Source organism: Saccopteryx leptura, chromosome 13, assembly GCF_036850995.1.
Source record: "Saccopteryx leptura isolate mSacLep1 chromosome 13, mSacLep1_pri_phased_curated, whole genome shotgun sequence".
NCBI lineage: Eukaryota > Metazoa > Chordata > Mammalia > Chiroptera > Emballonuridae > Saccopteryx > Saccopteryx leptura.
In genome coordinates, this window is record NC_089515.1 from 24,668,311 (window position 1) to 24,685,284 (window position 16,974).

General features: G+C 49.0%; 1 protein-coding gene across 1 annotated transcript; it reads left to right on the forward strand.

Annotated features, from left to right (window-relative positions):
* Positions 1–7,504: 7,504 nt before the first annotated feature.
* Positions 7,505–15,394, forward strand: CYP17A1 (cytochrome P450 family 17 subfamily A member 1). Its single transcript, XM_066355960.1, has 8 exons — positions 7,505–7,869; positions 9,530–9,668; positions 9,870–10,099; positions 12,582–12,668; positions 13,054–13,269; positions 13,564–13,733; positions 14,313–14,416; positions 14,885–15,394. The coding sequence occupies exons 1-8, from the start codon at positions 7,573–7,575 to the stop codon at positions 15,166–15,168; spliced, it is 1,527 nt and encodes a 508-aa protein (XP_066212057.1). The 5' UTR covers positions 7,505–7,572; the 3' UTR covers positions 15,169–15,394.
* The last annotated feature ends 1,580 nt before the right edge of the window (positions 15,395–16,974 follow it).

Here is a 16,974-nt window from a genome sequence, read left to right on the forward strand (position 1 = left end):
AAGGTGTCGCAATGAGCAATGAAAAACTAATGATTGATGCTTCTCATCTCTCTGTTCCTGTCTGTCTGTCCCTGTCTATCCCTCTCTCTGACTCTCTCTCTGTCTCTTTAAAAAAAAAAAAAAGGACAGCAGGGAAAGAGCTGACTTCAGAGGAGAGTCCAGCTCAGGTAGGGCAGGAGGTAGAGATAAGGAAGTAAGGAATTATGCCTTTCCTAGACAGAGAAAACACTAGACAGCTCAGAGAAAGGTTTTGGAGAGAGGGAGAGAAGCAGCTTGAGGGTGGGTGGAGTGGAAGAATCGTAAAGCAAGATGGGGATGGGAACAAGTGAGGATACAGGGAACCTTGAGCCCATGGTGAAATCATTGTTTTGAAAAGCTGATGAAAGCTACGGGTATATTAACACATACATATTTATTTATTTTTAAAGATTTTATTTATTCATTTTAGAGAGGAGAGAAAGAGGGAGGGTGGAGGAGCAGGAAGCATCAACTCCCATATGTGCATTGACCAGGCAAGCCCAGGATTTTTGTTTGTTTGTTTGTTTGTTTGGTTTTTTTTTTTTACAGCAACAGAGAGAGAGAGTCAGAGAGAGGGATAGATAGGGACAGACAGGAATGGAGAGAGATGAGAAGTATCAATTATCAGTTTTTCATTGCGCATTGCAACACTTTAGTTGTTCATTGATTGCTTTCTCATATGTGCCTTGACCGTGTGCCTTCAGCAGACCGAGTAATCCCTTGCTCGAGCCAGCAACCTTGGGTCCAAGCTGGTGAGCTTTTGCTCAAACCATATGAGCCTGTGCTCAAGCTGGCGACCTCAGGGTCTTGAACCTGGGTCCTTGGCATCCCAGTCCGACGCTCTATCCACTGCGCCACCGCCTGGTCCAGGCCAGTTGTTTTTATTTTTATTTTTTTTAGCGAGAGGGGGATGGAGAAAGGAACAGATAGGGAGAGACAGACAGGAAGGGAGAGAGATAAGACGTATTAATTCTTCTTTGCAGCACCTTAATTGTTCATTGATTGCTTCTCATATGTGCCTTGACTAGGGGACTCCAGCCAAGTCAGTGTCCCTTTGCTCAAGCCACCTTGGGCTCAAGTTAGCAACCTTGGGCTTCAAGCTAGTGACCAACAAATGGTTATTTCCTAGTTTGGGATTTTTACAAACAGTGCTGCTCTGAACGCTCTTGAATATGCCTTTTGCTGAACATATGTTCACTTTCGGTTGGTTAAATACCTAAGAATGGTGTTCCAGGGTCATATGTTCCAGCTCTCGGAGATAATGAGCCTATGTTTTAGACAAGGAACAAGGAAAAGGGGGATACAAGGGAAGTGGAATTGATACTAACTTTTCTTCTGAATTCTGGTATAAAGTTACATTGCATGTTTTGCCTTGATCACTTATTAACATTGAGAACAAAATAAAACCACAATAATCAAAGACTTGGTGAATAAATCCAAAAGGAGATTCTTTGAAAACATTGATGAAACTTCTGGCAAGTCAAGAAAAAAAAAAAAAAAAAGATGATGGTGCCTGACCAGACAGTGGTGCAATGGATAGAGCGTCGGACTGGGATGCAGAGGACCCAGGTTTGAGACCCTGAGATCGCCAGCTTGAGCGAGGGCTCATCTGGTTTGAGCAAAAAGCTCACCAGCTTGAGCCCAACCAAGGTCACTGGCTTGAGCAAGGGGTTACTCGGTCTGCTGAAGGCCCGCGGTCAAGGCACATATGAGAAAGCAATCAATGAACAACTAAGGTCTCACAACGAAAAACTGATGATTGATGCTTCCTATCTCTCTCCGTTCCTGTCTGTCTGACCCTGTCTATCCCTCTCCCTGACTCCGTAAAAAAAAAAAAAAAGAAAAATTTAAAGAAATAATAGTTACCAAAATTACCCAAGAAGACTCAGGAGAGTTAAGAAGGCCAATAGCTATTGAAGAAACTGGAATTGTTAGAGAATTCTCTCTCTGGCTGCCTTGTGAGGACACAGTAAGAAGGTGGCCATCTGGCGTGCAAGCCAAGAAGAGAGCTCACACCAGAAAGTGACAAGGCCAGCACCTTGATCCTGGACTTCCAGCCTACAGAAATGTGAGAGAATGAATTATCTCTCCAAAACAGGCTCCAAAATAGGCACTAGTGCCTGATCCTTCTCATGGTCACCTTTCTTTAGAGCTTCAAAGAACAGACAATTCTTGCATTGTTTAATGTGCTTTAAGACAGAGAAAAAGATAGAAAGTTTATGTAGTAATTTTATAAAACTAGCAAAACTGTAATACAAAACTTGACAATGCATAAACAACAACAACAACAAAAAACCCTACAGGGAAACATTTCATATGACTACAGATGTGAAAAAAAACAAAACACCCTAAGTAAATTACAAAGAGAATCTAATTCTTTATTAAAAGAAGACTCTTTTGCCTGACCAGGCAGTGGCGCAGTGGATAGAGTGTCGGACTGGGATGCGGCAGACCCAGGTTCGAGACCCTGAGGTCGCCAGCTTGAGCGCGGGCTCATCTTCTGGTTTGAGCAAGGCTCACCTCAAGCAAGGGGTTACTCGGTCTGCTGAAGGCCCACGGTCAAAGCACATATGAGAGAGCAATCAATGAACAACTAAGGTGTCGCAACGAAAAACTGATGATTGATGCTTCTCATCTCTCTCCATTCCTGTCCATCTGTCCCTATCTGTATCTCTCTCTGTCACTGTAAAAATAAATTAATTCATTTTAAAAAATTATTAAAAGAAGACTCTTTAGGTAAGTTACTATTTTTCGAGAAATGTTTGAATACCAAGATATCTATTAATATAATGCATCTCATAAATACATTAGTATTTATCACAAATCTTTTAAAAAAGTATACATAGCCTTTGACCAACAATCCCATTTTTAGGGTTCTATCCTAATAAAATAAGTTAAACACAAAGTTTCAGAACAAGGCTATTCCTTAGTGTTGTTGATATCAATGATAATAACAAAAGTAGAAATAACCTAAATGTCCAATAAAACAATAGAGGTTCAGTTGAATATGCTATGCTACACATATGAAATACATATACTGAAATCATATGCAGCCAAAAAATAATGTTGTAAAAAAGTCTTAAATAAAATAGGAAAATACCCATGCTCCCAAAATGCAATATGGCCTCACTGAGGTTAAAAAAATACACTTCAGGCCCTGGCCGGTTGGCTCAGCGGTAGAGCGTCAGCCTGGCGTGCGGGGGAACGGGGTTCGATTCCCGGCCAGGGAACATAGGAGAAGCACCCATTTGCTTCTCCACCCCCAACCCCTCCTTCCTCTCTGTCTCTCTCTTCCCCTCCTGCAGCCGAGGCTCCATTGGAGCAAAGATGGCCCGGGCGCTGGGGATGGCTCCTTGGCCTCTGCCCCAGGCGCTAGAGTGGCTCTGGTCACAGCAGAGTGACGCCCCAGAGGGGCAGAGCATCGCCCCCTGGTGGGCAGAGCGTGGCCCCTGGTGGGCGTGCCGGGTGGATCCCGGTCGGGCACATGCGGGAGTCTGTCTGACTGTCTCTCCCCGTTTCCAGCTTCAGAAAAATACAAAAAAAAAAAAAAAAATACACTTCAAATTTTTTATTTATTTTTAGTTATCCACATTTTCCAGATTTTATCACCTATAACTTTTCTAATATGGTGATAAAATGTAAAGCAACAATTTTTTTTAATTTCCATTTTTTGTTTGTGATGAGGAGTGAAAATCAGAGAATAACATTGACATTCACTCTAGAAATAGAAAGTATCCATTTATGTTATTCTACCAGCTGGCTGACCCCACTTAGGACTCTGCCTGGATCACAGGACCAGGACTCCCTGCTTCTCACTGAGCTGTCCGCCTTTACAGGATCTCTTCATCCCATCTACCCCAGCACTGATGCCGGATTTGCCCCCTATCCCAAATACCACTGTCCCCCGTCCCTCCACTGCTGCAGAAATTTCAGTAGCTCCTCGCCCTCCCTCGCTTATGCACCTGTCAGGATCCCCACGGCACACTTCCACCTCCGTAGGTCTGCAGTTAGGCATCACCATGCCACGCACAACACGTCCCTTCCTGCCTCCACATAGCTGACTGCTGGAGTCTGTGGGCAGTGCCTTCCTCCCCGACTTTTTTTTTTTTTTTGTATTTTTCTTAAGTGAGAAGCAGGGAAGCAGAGAGACAGACTCCCGCATGCGCCCAACCGGGATCCACCCGGCAAGCCCACTAGGGGGCGTTGCTCTGTTGCAACTGGAGCCATTCTAGAGCCTGAGGTGGAGGCCATGGAGCCATCTTCAGCGCCCGGGCCAACTTTGCTCCAGTGGAGCCTTGGCTGTGGGAGGGAAGAGAGAGATAGAGAAAAAGAAGAGGGGGAGGGGTGGAGAAGCAGATGGGCACCTCTCCTGTGTGCTCTGGCTGGAATCAAACCTGGGACTTCCACATGCCAGGCCTACGCTTTACTGCTGAGTAACCAGCCCAGGCTCTCCCCCACTTTCTATGTATGCCTCTACCTAATAGGCTTCACTCTTGGTCAAGGCCACCACAAATTCCTCTCTCATGAAGGTTTCTCTGATCATAAGTTGTCCTAAAAGTCTGAACCATACTTGACCATTTGAAGTAGTGGGCAACCAGACGGTCTGACTCACAATTCCTTGACAGTTCCTGTTTACTCATCCTGAGGTCTCTTCCCGCTGTCTTCCTGCCTAATCCCAGCAACTGTCACACCAGACTGTATTCCTCAAAGTACAGATATTGGCAGGTCATCCTCAGAGAGAGGCAGACGTCCATCTCCCGCTTTTGTGAGTGTTACTCTCTGAGTCTTAGTTGCCTGTTTGAAGTTCCACCTTTTCTGTGGTGACGAACATCGGGACTGTTCACCTCCCTGGGGTATGACTTATCTGGTAATATCAAATCAATGATAAATACTGATGAGTGTCTGAAGACTTTTGTCTATCAAGATCTACTAGCTTGACCAGGCGGTGGCACAGGGAATAGAGCATCAGTCTGGGATGCTGAGGACCCAGGTTCGAAACCCTGAAATTGCTGGCTTGAGCATGGGCTCACCAGTTTGAGCGCGGGGTTGCTGGCATGAGTGTGGGATCATAGACAGGACACCATGGTCGCTGGTTTGAAGCCCAAGGTTAGTGGCTTGAGCCCAAGGTCAGTGGCTAAAGCAAGGGGATACTGGCTCGGCTGAACCCTCCAGTCAAGGCACGTATGAAAAAGCAATCAATGAACAACTAAGGTGCCGCAAGAAGAATTGATGCTTCTCATCTCTCTCTTCCTGTCTGTCTGTCCCTATCTGTCTTTCTCTCTGTGTCTCTTGCTAAAAAAAAAAAAGATCTACTAGTAAGAGCTCAGAAAAACCAACAGGCCCATTTTGGTGTAGTAATCATAGCAATAAATATTGAATGAGCACTTACTTCATGCCAGGCAGCACTTTTATATGCACAATCTCATTGAATCACAACCTGAGAAGTAGATTCCATTATTATTTCCATTAATGGAGGAGGAAACTGAAACTTAAAAAGGTTAAGTTAAGCCTGATTGGTGTTGGTGCAGTGGATAAAGTTTTGACTTGGGATGCTGATGTCCCAGGTTCAAGCCCCAAGGTTGCCAGCTTGAGCACAGGCTCATTCAGTTTGAGTGTGGGGTCACTGGCTTGAGTGTGGGATCATAGACATAATTGCTGGGTTGAGCCCAAAGGCTTGAACCCAAGGACACTGGCTTGAACCCAAGGTTGCTGGCTTGACCCCAAGATCACTGGCTTGAGTAAGGTGTCATTGGTTCGGCTAAAGCCCTCCAGTCAAGGCACATATGAGAAGCAATAAATGAATAATTGAAGTGCTGCAATTATGAGCTGATTCTTCTCATCTCTCTTCCTTACTGTCTCTCTGTCTCTGTCTGTCTGTCTCTCTAGCACACGTGTGCGCACTTAAAAAAAAAGTTAAGTTAACATAACATTACCATATGATCTAGCAATTCCATTCCTAGGTATACACCCAAAAGAATTGAAAACAAGTACTCAAGCAGATACTTGTACACCCATGTTCACATTATTTTCAATAGCCGAAAGTTTAAAACAACCTAAGTGTTCATCAGCTGATGAATGGATAAACAAGATGTGGTACATCCATACAGTGGAATATTATTCAGTCAAAAAAAGGAATCACCTGGCCAGGTGATTCAATACATAAGCATCATTCTAGTACACCAGAGGTTGCAGGTTAAACATACAAGAAGCAATCAATGAGTGCACAACTAAATGGAACAACTAAGGGAAACAACGAGTTGATGCTTCTGTTTGTCTCTCTCTCGCTCGCTCTCTCTCTTTTGCTCTCTTTCTCTTTCTCTTCCTTCCTCTCTCTCAAATCAATGGAAAAAAAATTTTAAATAAAGAAAAGGAATGTTCTGATACCTGCTACAACATGAATGAACCTTGAAAATATTATGCTAGGTGAAATAAGCCAGACACACATACACACACACAACTATTATGATTCTACTTATGTGGAAGAGAAATATTCATAGAGACAAAGTGGATTAGAGGTTACCAGGAGCCTGGAAGAGGGGGAAGTAAGAGTTACGGCTTGGTGGGTACATTTTCGGTTGGGATGATAAAAAAGTTTTGAAAGTAGATATGGGTAACGGTTGTACAACTTGTGATTATATTTAACACTACTTAGTTGTACACTTAAAATGGTTAAAATGGTAAATTTTATCATGTATATTTTAATGTAATTAAACCAATTTTTAAAATTTTTATTTATTTATTCATTTTAGAGAGGAGAGGGAGAGAGAGAAAGAGAGAGAGAGAGAGAAGGGGGGAGGAGCTGGAAGCATCAACTCCCATATGTGCCTTGACCAGGCAAGCCCAGGGTTTTGAACCGGCGACCTCAGCATTTCCAGGTCGACGCTTTATCCACTGCGCCACCACAGGTCAGGCAATAAAACCAATTTTTAAAAAATCATCATATAGCCAGAAAGTGGAGAAGCTAGGATTTGAACCCAACCTATCTGACTCTAGGGCCCATGCCCTCAACCTCAGGGCTTCACTGCCTCTAGAAAGGGAAGCAAAGTATGAATCAGGACATCTTGTTCCTTGTCATAACTGTCTTGTGTGATTTCTTATCGCTGGACCTTTTAGAGCCTCGCTTTTCTTAACTGTAACATAATAAGACTAGATAAAATGTCTTTGACAACTCCTGACAGTTGTCTTTCTGGTGACTCTGATTCTACAACATGAGATGCCCCAGACCTGATTCCTGACCCAGATACCATTTGCTTCTGGTGAACCTTGGGATTAGGAGGGGGCTGGCTGTCCTCCCCTTGTTTGCCCCTCCCTTAGAGGTTTTTCCCTGGAGTTAAGCCAGCCCTTGAGGAAGCCTCCGCTCCCCCTTCCTTTCCCCATTCTTGGAGAGGACTCAGGTCCTGGATGTATTCCAGGATAAACTTCCACAAGGCAAGAGATAACGCCAAGTCAAGGTGAAGATTACAGCGGTCCTTAAAAAGGCCTCCTTGCACCCTAGAGTGGCTGCAGCTCTTCCGCTCCAGGGCTGTCCATCCTGCCTGTAAGCACCTAGCCACCATGTGGGAGCTCTTGGCTCTTTTGCTGCTCATTCTAGCCTATTTTTTTTGGCCCACGGTAAAGAGCCCTGGTGCCAAGTACCCCAAGAGCCTCCCATCCCTGCCTGTGGTGGGCAGCCTGCCGTTCCTCCCCAGAAATGGCCATCCGCACGTGAACTTCTTCAAGCTGCAGGAAAAATACGGCCCCATCTATTCCATGCGTATGGGTAGCAAGACCACAGTGATGATTGGCCACCACCAGCTGGCAAAGGAGGCACTTATCAAGAAAGGCAAAGACTTCTCCGGGCGGCCCCAAGTGGTAAGCAATGCCTATTGTCTCTCCTCTCTCACCACCTCCTGGGGTTGTTCAGTTCTTGGGCTAAGGCCATGCCTGGAACGACCCTTCCAGCTCCAACAACCTATAATTCTTCCCTAAAACAGCCTAGCAGGGCTATGGCTGGGGAGCAACCCCTCAAGGTCTACCCAGCCTCTAAACTAGGCAGAAAAAATTATAGGAAGACCTCATTTTCTGGGCTGCCCAGAAGGTGGATTAGGGTGGGAGCCGTAGCCTGTGGAGTCAGGGAGCCTACTCCTGTCATCTCCCCATTGAACTGGATGATGTCTGTCTGAGCCTAAGGCTTCCCTAATTAGCTGAGACAGTGCATGCAAAAGCCTTAGCCCAGTGCCCAGCACAGGAAGGGCTCAATCAATAGCTTTAAGGGTGCTACTGTTCATGTGAGAAATGAGGGTAGTGATACTGTCCTCTGTGGACAGGTCAAGCATATTTTTCTAAAGTTAAGAAGCAGGGAGGCAGAGAACCGCTGAGCCAACTGGCCAGAGTCATAGCATGCTTTTTAATTTAATTTAATTTTTTAATATTTTATTTATTGATTTTTAGAGAGAGGGGGGGGAGAGAGAGAGAGAGAGAGAGAGAGAGAGAGAGAGAGAGAAGGGGGAGGAGCAGGAAGCATCAACTCCCATATGTGCCTTGACCAGGCAAGCCCAGGGTTTCGAACCAGCGACCTCAGTGGGAAGGTGCAGGGGCAGAGCCTGGTCTGGGAGGCTCGGCCGCTGTTTCTCCGGAGCCGTCCCAGCTGCTCCGGCTCCCAGGGGCTGACCCACGGTAGCGTTTCCACGATCCATCCTACAGAGCTTTTGGTGGCCCCCAGGAGGGGGCGTGGGGAGCTAGCCATCCAGGACACTGCCAACATGCCACCCCACTGCCCTGTCACTGAGCACTCCCCTGGACACCCCAGGCAGGGCTCTCCAGCCACTCATCCCTCAAGCCAAGGGCTGACTGGTTTTTCCTTGAACCAGCCTGCTAGGTTTGCTGGTCACTTACCTCCCTCTCAACTCTGCTAAACTCTTTTATCCAGTGCAAAGAGGAAGGAGGAGGCTTGGGCTAGTATGCTTTTTGGGATGCTTGTGAAAAGAGGCGGCTTGACCCAAGTTCAAACTGGGTGGACAAGACATCTGGCACTCTTCAGACGTGGTCCTGTGGTGGGCACAGAGCTGTGCGGTGGAAGGGTGAACAGGAATGAGACGAGCTGCCGTGACCTGGTGCCCACAGAGGGACCAGGGAAAGACACAGGTCTGGGCAGCTCCCAATCTCTACAAGTACCCCTACACACACACTCCTGCCTCCGGGACAGGCCCAATTCAGAGAGCTTAACCTGTCCACAGCTGCCCTCCTGAGTCAGAAACTGATGAGAAAAGAGAGACCCAGAGGTCACCCTGTCATTTAACTGAACCCCAGAATCCTTGCATTCTGAGTGTTCTTTCTCCTCTGTCCCTCCGATGGAATTGGGAGTTAGATGGGCTTCGGCCCTGACCTCCCATCATGGTGCAGAGAAGCAGGGGTGCCCCACAGCGTCGTGGGTAGCTTCCTTCTCCTTAGAGCATGGAAATGGGTGTAGGAGACCCAGGGCAAAGGCAGGAGGGTGGTATCTAATTCCTACAGCCTTTCCTCTTCTCCAAAGATGTCTCTAGACATCCTGTCCGACAAGCAAAAGGGTGTTGCCTTCGCCGACTATGGTGCTGCCTGGCAGCTGCATCGGAAGCTGGTGTTGGCCACCTTTACCTTGTTCAAGGATGGCAACCAGAAGCTAGAGAATATCCGTAAGTGCCCTACTGGCCCTGGGCTTCTGGAGGGAGGAAGGGGCTGTGAGGAGGGATATGGATGGCTCAACCTAGCCTTTTCTTAGCTACTGCTGCCATCTAGTGGCCATCTGTTATCTATCCCTGACTAAGATGGACCTGGTAGAGATGGGGTGAGGGTGCTACTTAACTCCTCAGCCTCATGTCCCTCTCTCCCCTCAGTATGTCAGGAAATCAGTTCATTTTGTGACTTCCTGGCCACCCAGAATGGACAATCCATAGATTTGTCCTTGCCTCTCTTCCTGGCGGTGACCAACATAATCTGCTTCATTTGCTTCAATACCTCCTACAAGAATGAACATCCTATTCTGAACACCATACGGAGATACAATGAAGGCATCATGAACTCTCTGGGAAAGAGCAGCATGGTAGACGTATTCCCTATATTGAAGGTAAGGATGAAACAGGCCCCATCTTCAGATCCCAGGAGACCCTGACAGCATCCCCAATTCTCTTTTCTTATTGCGTACCTTTTTTCTGGCCCTCTCAGCCAGTGACCTCTACCTTCTCTGACTCTTAAAATGTTGCCACTTCTGTACATAAATAGGTTTAGCTTTTTTTTTTTTAATGAAGTAAAAGGCGGGGAGGCAGAGACAGACTCCCACATGCGCCCCAACTGGGATCCACCTGGCAAGCCCCCTACTGGGTGATACTTTGCTGTTGCTTGGCAACAGAGCTATTTTAGTGCTTGAGGTGAGGCCATGGAGCCACCCTCAGCGCCCAGGGCCAACTTGCTCAAACCCTTTGAACCATGACTGCGGAAAGAGAAGAGGAGGATGCTCACTTCTCCTGTGTGCCCTGACCGGGAATCAAACCCAGGACTTCCACACACCAGGCCGATGCTCTACCGCTGAGACAACTGGCCTGGGCCAGGTTTAGCTTTTTATTTTTATTTTTTTGTGATAGAGACAGAGAGAGTCAGAGAGAGGGACAGATAGGGACAGAGAGACAGGAAGGGAGAGAGATGAGAAGCATCAATTCTTCATTGCAGCACCTCAGTTGTTCATTGATTGCTTTCTCATATGTTCCTTGACCGGGGGCTACAGCAGAGTGAGTGACCCCTTGCTCAAGCCAGTGCCTTGTGCTCAAGCTGGCGAGCCTTGCTCAAACCAGATGAGCCCGCACTCAAGCTGGTGACCTCGGGGTCTTGAACCTGGGTCTTCCAGGTCCCAGTCTAACGCTCTATCCACTGCGCCACCGCCTGGTCAGACAGGTTTAGCTTTTTAATCTTGCATGTTGCACATGTAATAATGGCTCTCGATTATTTACTAATTGCCATGTGCCAGGGCTGTATTGAGCACTCCACATGCGTTAATCATGGCATGTTCCTTGGAAGTAGGTTTTATTATTCCCACACAGATGAGATACAGGCTTTGAGAAGTTAAGAAACTTGTCCAGGCCCTGGCCGGTTGGCTCAGCAGTAGAGCGTTGGCCTGGTGTGCGGGGGACCCGGGTTCGATTCCCGGCCAGGGCACATAGGAGAAGCGCCCATTTGCTTCTCCACCCCCACCCCTTCCTTCCTCTCTGTCTCTCTCTTCCCCTCCCACAGCCAAGGCTCCATTGGAGCAAAGATGGCCCGGGCGCTGGGGATGGCTCCTTGGCCTCTGCCCCAGGCGCTAGAGTGGCTCTGGTCACGGCAGAGTGACGCCCCGGAGGGGCAGAGCATCGCCCCCTGGTGGGCAGAGCGTCGCCCCTGGTGGGCGTGCTGGGTGGATCCCGGTCGGGCGCATGCGGGAGTCTGTCTGACAGTCTCTCCCCGTTTCCAGCTTCGGAAAAATACAAAAAAAAAAAAAAAAGAAAAAGAAACTTGTCCAGCCTGACCAGGCAGTGGCACAGTGGATAGAGCATCGGACTGGGATGCAGAGGACCCAGGTTCAAGACCCCGAGGTCGCCAGCTTGAGTGCGGGCTCATCTGGTTTGAGCAAAAAAGCCCACCAGCTTGAACCCAAGGTCGCTGGCTCCAGCAAGGGGTTACTCTGTCTGCTGAAGGCCCGCGGTCAAGGCATGTATGAGAAGGCAATCAATGAACAACTAAGGTGTCGCAACGAAAAACTAATGATTGATGCTTCTCATTTCTCTCCATTCCTGTCTGTCTGTTCCTGTCTATCCCTCTCTCTGACTCATTTTCTGTCTCTGTAAAAAATAAATTAAAAAAATAAATAAATAAAAAAAACCATCCTGGCCGGTTGGCTCAGTGGTGGAGCGTCGGCCTGGTGTGCAGAAGTCCTGGGTTCGATTCCTGGCCAGGGCACACAGGAGAGGCGCCCATCTGCTTCTCCACCCCTCCCCCTCTCCTTCCTCTCTGTCTCTCTCTTCCAGTCCCGCAGCCGAGGCTCCATTGGAGCAAAAGATGGCCCAGGCGCTGGGGATGGCTCCTTGGCCTTTGCCCCAGGCGCTGGAGTGGCTCTGATCAGGACAGAGCGATGCCCCGGATGGGCAGAGCATCGCCCCCTGGTGGGTGTGACGGTGGATCCCGGTTGGGCGCATGCGGGAGTCTGTCTGACTGCCTCCCCGTTTCCAGTTTCAGAAAAATACAAAAAAAAAAAAAAAAAAGAAACTTGTCCAAGGCTTCAGACTCAGGTCTAAAGGCTAGGCACACAACAGAGCCTACTAAGTAAACATCAGTATTTGATGTTTGATTGAACAGGAACGGGAAAGTTGAAATCACTCCCTTCTCCCTTGTTTGGAATTGTCCTAGTTGTCATTGATGGTCCCTTTCTATGTTCTCCTCTTGCCTGACATGTTGGCTCTAGGTTGGGGTTGGAGTGGGAACTCTCCAATGACAAAAGGCTAGGCTCTATTTCCAGAAGGGATTGTTAGCTATAGAAACAAAATGCAAGAGGGATAGATTTGACATTTCCTCCTACTTTTCAGATTTTCCCCAACAAAACCCTGGAAACAATGAGGAATGCTGTTAAAATCCGAAATGATATGCTGAATGAAATCTATGAAAAATATAAGGTAGGTGATGGAGCAGAAGAGATTATGAGTTAGGTTGAAGGTGTCACGAGAGCAGGGTTGGGGTCCATTTTGAACATCATCGGATCTCCAGCTGCTAGCAGAGAGCCTGACACATAGTAGGTGCTCAATAAAAACTGACTTAACTAATGAATAGGGGTGGGGAAGTGAGGAATTGAAGAGGATCCTAGAAGAAACCCATCCACCACCACCCCAAATTTTAACAGGACCTAGAACTGCCTCACCTCCACAAGCTCATAGGTCCTGACTAGACTCACTCCATTTTCTCATCTCCAAGCGGTAGAAGCCTTTGTATCTCCAGTCTAGGATGGAAGTATGGCAGATTGGACTCCTTCCTTATCACCGTTTCCCAACCTTATTCAAATAGAAGAACTTCAGCAGCGACTCTGTCACTAACTTGATGGACATACTACTTCAAGCCAAGATGAACACAAGCAATAACAACACTGGCTCAGATCAGGATTCGAAGTTGCTTTCAGACCGACACATTCTTGCTACCATAGGAGACATCTTCGGGGCCGGTTTGGAGACCACCACCTCTGTGGTGAAGTGGACTGTGGCCTTCCTGCTGCACAATCCTCAGGTGGGCTTCTCCTTCCTCCAGTCTTCCCAACCACTCTTGACCCCAGCCAGATGCAACTCACCCCAGAGAGAGGGAGATTCAAGGCCCCCAGGCTTTTCATGCAGGATGACTAGATTGCTCCATCCCTACTAAGCAGTTCCTGCCCATCTTCTGGAAGCAAAGCCTAAGCTGCCGAGCCACCCCTGGGAAGGGTCTGGCCAGTTCTTCTAGATTTGACAATAAGATTCCTCTAAGCCCATGCTTCTCCTGGGCTTAAAAGAACTTTGGTCACATCCACCCTTCTCTGGCCGCCAGTTGCAAAAGAAGATCCAGGAGGAGATTGACCAGAATGTAGGTTTCAGCCGTACGCCAACTATCAGTGACCGGAACCACCTTGTCCTGCTGGAGGCCACCATCCGAGAAGTGCTTCGCATCCGCCCTGTGGCCCCCACGCTCATCCCCCACCAGGCTATCGTTGATTCCAGGTACGCCTTCTCTCCCAATAGCACCCAGCCCTAAGATGCATTCACCACGGCTTGCCAGCCCCATGGCCCTCCACCACTTCCCCAGTCCCCCACCTTGCTGGTCCACCTTGGACTATCAGTCATCTTACCATGACCCTACTGATCAATGTACCCACCACCCACTAGCGCCCAATGACTAGTCCACAAATCTACCCGACCTCCCTCAGAAACTGCCTGCCGCCCCAGAGACCTGTGGTCGGGGAAGAAAGACTGCTGCTCTGGGCCCCTTCTCAGTCCGACAGCCACAGCACAAACTCACTGCACCAGCTCCGAGTGCATGCCCACGTCCCTGAAAGGCACCAGTGTGCACACACAGACGTGTTGGTGCATGCGTGCTTGTAGGAGGGGAGGGCTTGGGGACGAGCTGGGTTCACACGGGACCCGGCATGGCTGTGGATGGGATGGCGGCGTGGGCCTGAGGGAGAAGAGGACCCTTTACTTCCGGTGGGGGGACTGTGGAGGCTCAGGGCCGAGCAGGCGGGGGGAGGACAACACTCCAGACCCTCTCTTCCTCTCCTTTTCCTCTCATCTCCGGGACAGCATCGGAGAGTTTACCATTGACAAGGGCACACATGTCGTCGTCAATCTGTGGGCACTGCATCACAATGAGAAGGAATGGCACCGGCCCGACCAGTTCATACCCGGTGAGTCCGTGTTCTGTCCCAGGCGGTACTGCCAGCCGGTATCTGTGCTCCACCATGCCAGCACCACTTCCCCTCTGCCAAGTTGGCACCTAGAAATCTCCCGCCTCCAACTACACCCCCATTCTACCCTCCACTGACCCAAACTCTTCACAGCTGGGTTTCTTACGTTTTCCTCCCACCAACTGCAAATCTCCTCCTCTAAGAAGCCTTCATGAGGTTGGCCCCCTCTCCTCTTGGGTGTGACATTTCCACCTGTCGATGCTGCCCCCTTTCTGTCTTTCCTGAAGATGTCATTTCCTCTGTGTGATTAAGGGCCATCTGAGAGCAGAGCTGCACCTCTCCTCAGGCCGGGGCTCCCCCAGCGAGGCTGTCCCTGCCCCTCAGCCTGGGACTCCTCAGTCAGGGCAGAGGTTCTCCTCTACGGACTCCCGTCCTGGCCCCTGCCTGACGCAGTCCCCATGTCCGCAGAGCGCTTCCTGGATCCCACGAGGAGCCAGCTCATCTCCCCATCCTTAAGCTACATGCCCTTCGGAGCAGGACCCCGCTCCTGCGTAGGGGAGAACATGGCCCGCCAGGCCCTCTTCCTCTTCATGTCCTGGATGCTGCAGAGGTTCGACCTGGAGGTCCCGGACGACGGGCAGCTGCCCGCCCTGGAGGGCATCCCCAATGTAGTCTTTCTGATTGACTCGTACAAAGTGAAGATTAAGGTGCGCCAGGCCTGGAAGGAAGCGCAGGGTGAGGGCAGCGCCTAGAAGCCGTACCTGACGATCCACCGTGTGTGTCCCCATAACACAGAATTAGAGGTGCTCCTCCACCCTGCCGGCCACCCCCCTCCTCCCGGCCTGCTCTTCGTTCTTTTCCACCCTGCAGCCCCGACAGTGACGTGCATATACGAACGGTTTTCTTAAGAACGTCCCTGAACTTATTATATATATTCCTTAATATCATTAAATTATCCTTCTCTGGGAAAACAAAAAAGGTTGTGAGCAGCTCATCCATTTAATTTGTTCACTCACTCAATAAACTTTTTTTTTTTTTAACAGAGACAGAGAGAGAGTCAGAGAGAGGTATAGATAGGGACAGACAGGAACGGAGAGAGATGAGAAGCATCAATTATCAGTTTTTAGTTGCAACACCTTAGTTGTTCATTGATTGCTTTCTCATATGTGCCTTGACCGCGGGCCTTCAGCAAACCGAGTAACCCCTTGCTTGAGCCAGGGGCCTTGGGTCCAAGCTGGTGAGCTTTGCTCAAACCAGATGAGCCCGCGCTCCAGCTCGGGGGTCTCGAACCTGCATGCTCCACATCCCAGTCCGACGCTCTATCCACTGCACCACTGCCTGGTCAGGTTCAATAAACATTTTATTAAGCACTTCCTATGTGCCGCTCGCTGTCCCTGGGCACCCCAGCTCCCTGGTCTCCTGAAGCTCACATTTCTAGTAAGGCTGACAAATAAGTAAGCATTTCAGAGATATGTCAGTACTTTGAAGTCCATGATACCAGGGGATGGTGATTTGAAAAGAGTCGAAGGCGTCTTCAGCCATACCACCCTGAAGCGCCCGATCTCATCTGAAAAGAGTCGAGCGGAGGCGGGGCGGGGCCCCTGTAAACAAGTGGTCGGGGAGGTGTGGAAAACCTGGCGATAGCGCCCCCTGGCGGAGGGAACAGGAGGCGAGACGTTCTCGAGGTGGGAGAGGTCAGTGTGACTGAGCAGAGCAGAGCAGAGCAGAGCAAAGCAAAGGAAGGGGGGAGTGGTCCCTGATGAGGTCAGACTGGAGACAGGGGCCAGGTCTCACGGAAACTTTGAAATTAGCAGGAAGGAATATAGGTTTCTATCCCAACTGAGCGAGGTAGTCACTGAAGGGTTTAAAGACGTAAGTGGGAAGGTCTGGTTTATATTTTTAAAAGATCACCCTAGTTGCTAAGTGGAGATTGGGCTACAGAGGGATGAAGGTGGGGGGCAGGGAGGGAAGAAGAGGAGGCTGTGCTGGCGACAGCAGCTGAGATGGCAAGAAGTGGTGGGATTGAGTTTATATTTTGATAGCAGAGCAATGATCTTTGCTTTGGTAGGTATCGACTGCATGTACTTGTTTGCTTTGGTGGGCATTGACTGCATGTACCGCAGTGTTTTGGTGGGGGAGTGTGTGTAATCCACAAACTCAACCCACCCCTACCCTACCCATCCCTCCTGTCTTGATCCCTAATGACCAGCAGGTCTCCTTTCCCTTGTCCTGTCCTGGGGTAGACGCTGCCAGGGCAGGGATTCTGCAGGGGCCTTTTGCTAAAGTGCCCGGCTTCTGCCCTGCTCCCCACTCCACAACCCCAGGGAGTCTACAAAAGTCTTGCTAGAAAATGGAACCCAGACTTCTTCAAACTTTGAAACCAGCGTCTTTAAACCTGGCCACTGGCCACTCTGTGAGTAAAGGATGTCCTGAGATGCCCCTGATCTTTAGCCAGCTTTCTGGTGCCAGGCAGACCAGGGTCAGATCATCAATGCTCCTGTCCTTCCCTTATGACTGGACGAAGCTCTGGAAGAACCAGCCGGGCAAGGCTGAGACCC

Coding starts and splice junctions, on each gene's coding strand:
- CYP17A1 (XM_066355960.1), top strand. CDS start 7,573: ATGTGGGAGCTCTTGGCTCTTTTGCTGCTCATTCTAGCCTATTTTTTT. Junction 7,870..9,529: donor TCTCCGGGCGGCCCCAAGTG/GTAAGCAATGCC, acceptor TCTTCTCCAAAG/ATGTCTCTAGACATCCTGTC. Junction 13,270..13,563: donor TCCTGCTGCACAATCCTCAG/GTGGGCTTCTCC, acceptor TCTGGCCGCCAG/TTGCAAAAGAAGATCCAGGA.